This window comes from Rhinolophus hipposideros, assembly GCF_964194185.1.
Source record: "Rhinolophus hipposideros genome assembly, chromosome: 12".
Classification (NCBI taxonomy): Eukaryota; Metazoa; Chordata; class Mammalia; order Chiroptera; family Rhinolophidae; genus Rhinolophus; species Rhinolophus hipposideros.
This window is the reverse complement of record NC_138058.1, coordinates 77,183,197-77,194,158: the sequence shown is the minus strand read 5'-3', so window position 1 is coordinate 77,194,158 and position 10,962 is coordinate 77,183,197. Positions and strand designations below refer to the sequence as shown.

The 10,962-nt window shown below is 52.9% G+C and overlaps 1 protein-coding gene across 6 annotated transcripts in view; it reads left to right on the top strand.

Annotated features, from left to right (window-relative positions):
* The first annotated feature begins 464 nt into the window (after nucleotides 1-464).
* Nucleotides 465-10,962, top strand: part of SNTG2 (syntrophin gamma 2) — a 160,402-nt gene continuing 149,904 nt past the window's right edge. For 4 of the 6 annotated variants that reach the window (XM_081068248.1, XM_081068251.1, XM_081068249.1 and 1 more), the window contains exon 1: nucleotides 465-661. In XM_081068248.1, the coding sequence (XP_080924374.1) occupies nucleotides 590-661 (72 nt within the window). In that variant the 5' untranslated portion in view covers nucleotides 465-589. The remainder of the gene's footprint in view (nucleotides 662-10,962) is intronic. The other 2 variants (XM_081068250.1, XM_081068252.1) reach the window with 2 other exon arrangements.

Here is a 10,962-nt window from a genome sequence, read left to right as displayed (position 1 = left end):
GCTGAATCTGGACGCACGCGGGGAGGGGTGGGCGGCAAAGAGTTGACTGTTCTGCTTTCCTTTGCCGGGCAGTCCCCGGATCCCGCGTCAGCCCTGGTGTGACAGGGAGACCCGTGTGCATGGGGCGGGGGGAGCGCGGGTTCCCGGGGACCCGAGAGCGGCCGGGCTGGGACTGTCCGAGGTCGGGGAGGCCGAGGAGCGCCCGGCTGTAGACCGGGGGAGGTGGGGGCACCCAATCCAATTAACCCGGGAGGGGGGCGGGAAGGGGACACCACGCGGGGCAGCACCGGCCGCCCACCTGCCCCACGGGGCGCGCCCGCCCCCGACCGCCGAGCGCCCGCCCCCGTCCGGCCGTCCTGCGCGCTGGTCCCCCCCGGGTGGAAGCGCGCGCCCCTCCCCTCGGGGGCGGGCCCGCGTGGGCGGCGATCGTGGGCGGTGGGCGGAGCTCGCGGCCGGCGCTCCTCCTGCCGCTGCCGGCAGAGCCCGAGCCGAGAGGGGCGGCGGCGCCCGCGGGGCTGTCGGGGGCTCGCGCGCGGCCCCGGCATTGCGCTCGCCCTGCGCGGGGAGGGGGCGCGCTGCGTGGGCGGCCATGAGCGCCGAGGGCCCCCCGCCCCCGGCCGGTCCCCGCAGGCTCCCTGGGCGCCTACTGCTGCCGATGCGGGTGAGTGAAGCGCTCCGCGCCCCCGCCCGCTCCTGCTTACCGGGGTCCCCGCTCACCCGCGTCCTCTCCTCACCCGGGACCCCTCGTCACGCGGGACCCCTCCTCACGCACGCCCCTTCCCCACCTCCCGGAGCGGCTCGTGCAGACGGGTGGGCGCAGGGACCCTGGGCACCGTGGGCAGCCACCCGGTGACCCGATTGGAAACGGGGGGGGGCGCTGCTCTTTCATGTCTTGAAGGGCTGCGTGTTGAAGGCAGGGGCTTTGGAGGCCGAAGGATCTAGGACTTTCCGGAATCGGGTATTTGGGGTTCGCCCCGCCAGCCTTCGTGTGAGCGGTCCCTGGGGCCCCAGCAGGTGCGGGGCGGGTGTGGGCGGCGCGGACCCGGGGGCCTCTGCGGGCTGGGGGCTCCAGCCAGCGCCCGGGACTTGGGGGAAGTCATACTCCTATTTTCTGAGGTCTGTGCTGGTCCCTACCCCAAAACAGCCCCTGTCCCCCCTTTATTTTTAAATAACTGAACTGCTGATTGACGGAAGGCGGAAACGTTGGCTCAAACCTGCAGGAAAACTTCTAAGTGCCTCCCACAGCAGAGCCAAGAACTGAGTCTCTCTCGGCCCAGGGCACGGACACGGCGGTTCCCGCGAACGCGTTAGGCCCCTGTGCGTGTGCTGCCCGCAGACCCTCGGTGCCAGGATGACGGTGCGGACCCACCGGCCGCGCGTTGAGCCGCGTCCTTAGGGGAGCCGAGCGGCCGGCAGGCGTCACGCGGTGGCAGGCTTTTGTAAATCTCGTTGCTCGTGATGTTTCTCAACCGGGGTAGTAGCAGCAACCACGGCTTCCTTTTTTTTCTTTCTTGTTTTTAAATCTGCAGAGTTAGGTGCCTCTTCCATCAAGTTTTACTACTCTGGGAAATTCCCAGAAAACCGTAAAATTAAAGTTTGTGTCAAGTTCGTGGTGATTTCTGCGGTACTTTGTAGCGCGCCCAGCTGTGGCAGGTGGCCGGCAGCCGGCGGTATCTGGCCAGCTGACGCTCATGCTCCAGGCAGCAGGGAGCCCCAGGGACATGCCTTCTTACTGTGTGTGGCTTTGAGACGACACCTTCCCATGGGTGGGACTGTGTGCCAGCTCAAGGCGCTCTGGCAACAAGGTCTGTGACTGGAGTGCAAGACTGGAAGTGGACTTGTCATCCTGCATAACTGACCCAGCTGACGAGTTATGGGCAGTGACTTGGGTTTTTGAAGCAACATAGCAACGGCGATGCCTGGGGTCCGCCTCCCTGTGTGGCCAGTGCTGACGCTTCTAGGTACGACTCAGGGCCTCAGCCCAGGTGGCTCTAGTCACCAGTTTGCTACAAGATGTGATTAGTGCTTCTTCATAATAAGCGCTGGGATTATATGACACAACCCGTGAATTGTACTTGCAAGGAAGTTTTGAAGCCCTGAAGGCCAAATATTAGAATAACAGAGCGTGCTAAGCGCAAACATAAGTGTGGTTTCCTAAATGATAAGGTGTGTTCTGTGGGCCTCTGAACTCCACTGGGTGGGAGGTTCACATTCTTACTGAAAATGGATGGGTGAAGTACCCTGCCCACACATCCGTCCTTAAAGCCGAGGACATTCACAGCACACAGTGAATTTGAGTATCTGATGGGAAAGGTCTCTGCGTGTTGCTGCATTATGAACTCTCGTGGCCACTCATTTTTACTGGAATGACTAGGGTCCAGGCAACCATGTGGAATTACTGATTTTCTTATTAGTAAGTATCCATAACCTCATTGAATTTGCAGTCATTTAGTCATTTCAGCTGAGAAAGAGAACTTTGTGATTCTAATTAGAAAAACAATGGCAAAAAGTTGTTTTAAGCCCATTATATTTCTAGTCACATTTTTTTTCCCCTGTAGTCAAAAATACAACACATTCTTTATGACTGCTTGTTTGAACCATGGGAATTTGGCCAAATCTGAATGTGTCTTGTTCGGTATTGGAGCTTCTTTCTTCTCTCTCCTTGTGGGGAGTTGTCCCCTATCGTATTCTTTTCCTGAGTCGAGCCAGTTCTTACACCTGTGTCCCTAACTGTATCTGTGTCCTGTGGGATACCCTGGAGGGAGCCGTCAGCACAGTGTGACAGAGGGTGCAGCTTTCACAGTCCAAACTGCTGTCGGCTTGCACAGGGAGCCTGGTGGCTCAGTACCAGTAGTGCTTCAGTGTTGGGCTGGTGCATGGAGGCAGCCATGTCCTGTGTCATGTGACGAGCTGCCAACTTCACGGCGAGACTGTGTTGTGTGTTAGTAATGGAGCCACTTAATGGCCCACTAGAGATGTGAGTGGCTGCATTAGAGAATTAAAGCGTGGAACCTCCCAGGAAGGCTCTGCATGAGTGTTACTCTTCTGGCCCACGGTTCTCATCCTTGCTGACTCATCTTTGATTTCCGTTGTGCAATTTCTGGTGATGTCTATGACATCATAAGCTAGATTCACTCATTTTTACATGGGGAATGATCTGATTTGATCAGGAGATATGTTTGCTAGTGAACATTTTACCAAGGTCCAGATTAGAAAAGTATGCTGACGCATTGAAAATTTCAGATGTTTAGATTGTCTTATTTCCCGAGCCATAGGTGTGCAGCAACCTTTTCCTTCTCCATGTCTGTGTACATGCATGAATACAGGGGCAGCCTTTTCAATTCAACTCGAGTTTAGTTCTACTTCCCAGGATGTCCCACAAAACACACTTTGAGAGAGGCTGACTTGAGGCAACCTTGAAGTCTATTCCATCAAGGTAACTAACGAGTTACGAATTCAGACACTGGGCTGCTTTCTAATGGGGCTGAAGGGAGGAGATCTGTGGGGATGAGGACACAGCAGTGCACTCCTTTGCCTGTTAAGGGGGGTGTTGGCCGCAGGATTATTAGAGCAGTTTGGTGTTTGGCCCGCCTGTCACCACAGGTGGCAGATGGTCGCCTCAGGCCCAGGAAGGGAGCTCTGGAAGCTTCTCCAGGGCTTCTGTCTGCAGCCCAGCCTTACGCCCAGCGCCCTGCAGGCTTGCTCCGAGTCATGTGGAGGTGGGATGTGGCCGGCGGGCTGCCATCCAGGAGAACCCGGACCCCTCAGCTAGACTGGGGAGCTCAGCGTCCCCAGCCTTCTTTGTCACCGGAAGAACGTGCTGAGCGTGTGCTGAAGGTTGCTTTGAATCTTTGATCCCAAACCCTGAATTACTCACTATTTAATTATATTCTACAGGTGTTTTTTTTCCTTTGAAATAGGAAAATTTTAAAAATACCAAGGGAGGGAAAAATACATGAGGGTTTCATGGCAAAATATATCTGCATTTTAAACTGGATGTGCTTTTCATTATGACCCAACTGGTGACTGCATATTGTCATTCAGTCCCTAGTTTTGGACAGAAGATTTTGGGTTGTTGTCAGTGAACACTCGGTGTCGCCTTTCCCCGTCCATGCTAATGTTCCTGAAAGGCGCAGGGAGTCTTACCCCTTCCGTATCTGACTAGATGCGAAGCCCTACCCCCTCTGTGACCCGGGCCATCTCCAGGCCCGACTGCCACCCCTGAAGCCACCCCCAGGACCGAAGCCACCTCGTCACCCGTCAGCCCTAACCTTCGCTTTTTCTCTCACACATCCTCTTCAGTGCTGTTGAAAAGTGCTGGGAATATGACGTGAGTTTTCAATTAAAATTATTGAGTAATATAGTTTCTGTTTTCTAAGGAGTCTAGAGTTTTAGATCCTGTAAATATTATTAATAATTAGCTATGGCTTAATTTAGCAAAGATTAGGATTTTAAAAGAGAACATTCTTCTTAACTTAGGTTTTCATCATTTACTTAGAAATACAAGCTTAGTCCTCATACCTTAAACTGGGGACATTCAAAAGCAGGGGGCTTAGGGACGACCCTTTTGGGACACCTGCCAGCATTGACGAGTGAGCACAGGTTCGTGTTGTCTTGATAAAAGAAACCCGTCTGGTTTTAGTGCACTTGTCATGGTTCTTGGAACAAGGGAGAGAAGACCAGCTCTGCCTTCGTGTACTAGGAATGTAGAGATGTCACTGCCTCGGGGACCTGGCGGAGGGAATGGCGGGGACACCCATGGGGTTTTCTCAGCCTCGAGGTTGACCCTGGAGAGTGGGGACTGTGATGGTGCAATATGGCTTCACTGGGAGAAGTGCTTTGTACATATAAATGTGCGCGCACACACACACACACACACACACACACCCCTTACACGGCAGCATTGAAGCACCTGCCGGATGCCGTGCCCTGTGCTGGGAACTAGAGGTGACACAAACAGCAGGTGGCGCCCAGAAGTCCCGTCCTGGAAAAGCAGGTGCGAAGCAGTGACAGCGGCAGTCACTCCTGTGGCCACCATGGAATTACTGCTGGGCGTCATGGGGACACCGTGTGGATGTGGCCACAGACCCTTAGGCGAGGTCAGGGTTTGCAAAGAGTAACACGTGAAACAGTTGCGTGTTTTTATGGTGTGAGGGAAGGAGAAGGGTGCTGTGGTAGAGAAGGACATGTTAACCGGGCCACTGTCATCCGTACTTACAGAGGAGCCTCCGAACGTGGGCACCTGTGTGGAAGGCCCCCGAGGAGCCTCCTGAGACAGCGACGCTGAGAACTGATGGGCACGCGGCGGAGCAGCGCTGAGCGTCCGTGGGGTGGGACCGGCGCACGCAGTCACTCCTGTGGGGCTGCTGATGGGAGCGGGGCGTGCGTAGTGCGTGCAAACACACCAGCACACAGCCAGCATGCACGGTGTATGTATGTGCACACACACTACACGCGCATATAGCACATACGCACTGTGTGCGCACACCAGCACATACACACCTGCACACACACTGCGTGCATACACACTACACACATATACTACGTGCACACACACCTGCACACACACTGCTTGCACACATACCACACACACATGCACATTTATCACGTGCACACACACACACCAGGCTCAGGGCGCTGAGAGCTGGTGCTCTGTTTTGCTTGTACAGCCAGGATGGAGGGGAAGGGAGACCCAGGCCCAGCGCTGGGACCTGCTCCTACTCAGGAGCCGCCGCGACTTGGTGAGCAATGGTTCTGATGAGCCCAGTTCACCTTCAGACACAGCAGGTTCTCTTTCCAGGGCCAGTGTGTTTATGGGTGAAATGAGCCACATCTCACAGGTGGATGTGGAATGTTGGGGATCATGCAGGAGCCCTGATTCGACATTCAGGGAAAGGGAAGGGCTCGGTGAGACCTGGTGGACACCTGCAAGCGTCGCGTTTCTTTCTAGTGAATGTAACAAGTGATAAAACCTACCTGGTTTCAAATTTAAACGGCTGGAAATGTCATCCTCCTCACTGCCTGTGGGGCTGCGACCAGCAGCTCGGAACCCCCCCCCACCGGCAGCTGCGTTCGCGTCAGCACAGCCCTGTGGCCAGAACCATAGCGAGGCCGCTTCCTTCTGGGACGCCGGGACCTGCAGCTCTCTGTCACCTCCGCGGTCTGGCCAAGGTTACTTCAGTTTGCTGACTTCTCTTTCCATCCTTCTCGGGCACCGCGCCCATGTGTGTTCTGGGTAACTGTGTTTGTGGCCAGCGTGGCACAGGGAACCTGGATGCTGGTGTGTGAGTCCTGGTGACAGGACAGGTGAACATGCCTCTGTGGCTCCCGTGTGGGGGAGAGCTGGAGAGCCTGCACTGTGGGGTCTAGTGATGGCCTGGTGCAGAAATGGCTGTTCATGAGAGTATTTCCACTGCCGCTATTAAACACTTCAAGGGGGCATTATCATCATGGTACAACCTGCAGAGCGATTCCTAAGTTCCCAGGAAGAACAACCCCGACAGCTCAGGTCCCAGAGTTTGATCTTGGGCAGTTTGATGGGTTTTGTGTTAATGGGAGCATTTCAGTATGGGATACATTGTGACATGGGGAGGTCTGTGACATCAGTTACCGTTAATGGCATGGCACATACTTCTTTATTAGCTAGAAAAGAACAACCCAGTGCCATGTGACTCTATACAATACACATAAGTCACTGTTTCTACCGGATTCTTGCCCCAGGGTTTAGCAGTGTTGTGACTAGTTGCAGTGAGTTTTCTCACTAGGAGATTTTCTTTAGGAAGGTACTCACCACAGTTAGGGAGGGTTTTGCCCGTCATCTTCCATTGTCAAATGTCTTCCGTAGTCAGTGGAATGGTGGTCCCCATGAAGCTATGCTAATAACCCCTGGAAATTCGAATGGTAAAGAGATGAATTCAGCTTAGGGTTGTGACAGGAGGCTCTCCAGTTGTCTGAGTGACCTGTGAACACAGCATTCTCATGAGACGGAGCAGAGCGGGCCTGCACACAGACAAGAGAAGAGGGCGTCACCAGGACACAGAGGCTGGAGTGACACGGCCACACTCCAGGGGACGCCTGCACCAGTAGCACCTGCAGGGACCCTCCCGAGAGCCTCTGGAAGGATTTGACCTTGGGCTTCTGGCCCCCAGAACTGGGAGAGAACAAATGTCTGCTGTCAGAAGGCACCAAGTTCGTACACATGTGGTTACTCCACCCTGGGAAACTACTGCATCTTCTCAGGTGGAGAAAACAGTTTTCGCAGGAGTGCGTCCCTCGGAATCAGGGGTATTCAGCACAGACCCCAGTTAGAAATGTTTGCACGATCGCTAACCTTACTGTGTGCTGTGAGCTCTGACCTATCCCAACAGCTTCATTCTCCTAATAGTCAGGTGTGGACTCTGTTCACACCTGCTGGCAGTGAGGCAGGCAGAGCCGAGGGCGGCTGGGCCCTACCCATGTGGCCCCAAGGTCGGCTGTGCACCTCACACCTCCGTGCCCATGGCACCATCTCCCATCCTACAGGCACCAGGGAGAATGCAAAGAACAGAAGAAAAGGCAGGGTGGGTAATGACACTCACCACACGTGAACTGCCCCTCCTCTGTAAACAAATGCATTTATTCTTTCTAACGACCAAATGGAGTAAAAAAAAGTCTGTAATAATATATAATTATAATGAGAAGTGCAATGTTTAGATAAGATTTCATTATATTTTTAAAAATTAAATTCTAAATTGGATGACGCAGTTTAAATTTGATATGAAAAATTATAACACGGTGTATTAAACTAAGTAACAAAATACTTAATAGAATGAAGAGGAAAAGGCTGGTGGCTAAAAAAGGAAAGGAGGTGAAAGTGAAAAGCTTTCCTATCAGGGAAGGACATGAAACCCAGGACAGTGGTGGACTCCAGCTCAGGGGTGTGTGGGTCACTGGGGGGCCAATGGGTCGCACCCAGGACCGCTCAGCTCATTCCAGTGAAGACCAGCTGGTCTGGGAAAGTCTGGGAGCTCTGGCTTTAAAGCGACAGCCTTCCCGCGCTCCCTCAAATTACACTGTGACCTGTGCCTTCCTTTTCTTTCTGTGAGGGTGGGATGAAAATGCATCCAGAGTGGAAGTTTCCATTTCCGGGGGCGGGGGGAGGGGAAGGAGGGAGCAGAGTGACCCCCGTCTGGTCTGAAACCCTCCAGGGGCCCGTGCTGTACCTGCCGCCCAGGTGGGGAAGACCCCCAAGCAGGCCGAGCGGCCCCTGCTCACATGGTTCCCTGTGGACTCATGGCCACGGCCGCACTGGCCTTGGGGTGAGTGGGGGAGGGAGAGGAGTGGGGTGCAGGCAGATCCTGCTCTTCTGTCACCTCCTGTGGTTGACGCACTGTCCTCCCCTCGTGCTCTGACAGCTGTGCGAACAGTAACAGAGCTCATGTCTCCGGGTAGGAAGTGTGGAGGACGTTGGACAGTGGCCTGTGCGGCCGCTCCTCCTCCGCGGTTCAGATTCTATGCGTTTACACTCACTCCTTAGATACAGTTTTATCCTGCTTTTTAGCGTTTCTCATTATAACATGAAGAATTTTATACTTTATTAAGATAGTCAGTTACCGTCCAGTGCCTGCTTAATATTCTCTTGTATCAAACGGGTCTGCACTGTTGTCCCCTGTGAATGGGTTTCCATGACACAACCGTCGGCTTTTGGTGTGCGGCCAGCACCAGTCCTCCTGGGTGCTTCCTCTCCCTCCCTCTGACGGGTGTGACCCAGAGGCGGAAACGCTGTTCCCGAAGCGCCAGTCTTTGGAGTCTTCCCTCTGGTCACCCCGTTGCCAGGAGCGCTCAGTCGTGGTTTCTCAGGTGGGTTCAGTGTGGCCGCGGCCGTCCCCTGAGGTTTCTGTGGCAGCTTGCAGGGCTGGCATCCACCAGGCCCTCGCTGGGCACCCATGAGATGCCGTCCTCCCGTGGGTCTGTCTGCAATCTGTAGCATCTGTCACTCTCACTGACCCCAGGAGACTTGGTATGACGCTGCAGCCAGCATGTCCCCTGTGCCCCTGGACCCGGGAACGGCCAACACGGCCAGCTCTGTGTTTCTCAAACTGGGGTGTAGAGGGAGTTATTCAAAGACAGAATGAATACAGCTAAGTGTACTTGGAGATTAGATGGATAGACGGGAAGTCATTTAGACATTTTATTATATCATAAATATAATATGCAAATATACTTACATATTTTAGAATAGAATGGAAAACTCACCCTAACTTTAAAAATAAACACACAAACCCAGGGAGTCTGAGTGAATGTTGTGTGTCCAGCCGACCCGAGTCTTCACACGCCCCAGCCTCGGTGCTCACTGCCTGAGACGCAGCCTGTGAGGTACCCTTTGGGGAGGAAACACTGGGGCCCTAGAGGCCGGTGCAGCCCGTATTGGACTCAGGTTCAGAAGCAGGTGAAGTACTGCCCACTCTGGAATGGCCCTGGGGCATAGGAGGTGGGCAGGCGGAAAGCTGGAGGCTGCATTTCCTGAAAATGCCTTCAGGGTGGGTCGTTGCACCCCAGGGCGGTTTCCGGTTCATCAGGGATCTCCCCTGTGGAGCGGATTGTGTTTGTGATTTTTTTCTAAAATGTGGGCTCAGCATTAATACCTCTGGTGAAAGGAGACATGCTTCATATCCCCAGGAAATTCACTTCAATTTTTTTTTAAAGATTTCATTGGGGAAGGGGAACAGGACTTTATTGGGGAACAGTGTGCACTTCCAGGACTTTTTCCAAGTCAAGTTGTTGTCCTTTCAATCTTAGTTGTGGAGGGTGCCGTTCAGCTTCAAGTTGTTGTCTTTTCAGTCTTAGTTGTGGAGGGTGCAGCTCAGCTCCAGGTCCAGTTGCCATTTCTATTTGCAGGGGGCGCAGCCCACCATCCCTTGCGGGAGTTGAGGAATCAAACTGGCAACCTTGTGGTTGAGAGGACGAGCTCCAACCAAGTGAGCCATCCGGGAGGCAGCTCAGCTCAAGGTGCCGTGTTCAATCTTAGTTGCAGGGGGTGCAGCCCACCATCCCTTGCGGGACTGAGGAATTGAACTGGCAACCTTGTGGTTGAGAGCCCACTGGCCCATGTGGGAATCGAACTGGCAGCCTTCGGAGTTAGGAGCACAGAGCTCCAACCACCTGAGCCACCAGGCCGGCCCTCACTTCATTTTTGTTTTCTCTATTATTTTCTTTTTATCATTTTTTCTTTTACATTATCTTTTGTATTGTTATTTTTATGTTACATTATTTTCTCTTGTGTTATTTCTTTTAGATTATCAGATTATGTTCTGTATTATTAAAATGTAGTTTCTTATAGTATAAAATACGTTTTCTTTTTATAGAAAGTCTTTGTTGTGATGTCCATGTGGAATGAGCCATGTGGAATAGGAGTCTCCTTTGAAATGGGTAATTTTCTAAATGTTTTATCTTTAAGTGTATCATCATGAATTTTGTTATATCAGTTCATCTGTTTACATACATTTTGATTCAAAGCTCAGTCTACACGATAAAAACCTGTTTTATTCCTGTTGAAGGTAGTTTCTAGGATCACATGGCAGAGAAGCAGAATTTCACAGGATGGTAGGATCAGCCTGTGGAATTATGAATTGCCGGGTTCCGGCATTATCTCCTGAAATAGCATTTCCCTCTTTTCCCCAACGTTAGGCTTATATTACACTCGCTTTGTTTCCTGAGCACTGTCATGTTTTTCGGGATTCAGTTTCACCTGCAGTTCTGAAGTATGTGTACACTGCTATGCCTGGTCCACGACGATGGCAGCGTGTGTCTCAGGGTTGACCCCATGGTCTGTTGCTCACAGCAGAGAAAGGAGGTGACTGTAAACAAATGTTCCATTAGGAAGGCGAACCTGTACCTGCCTTCAGTGACTCCTCAGTGAAATGTGGGGTGCTAGTAACTAAGGATGTTTTACCGCTAAATGCAGATATGGGTTTTGGGGTGAAG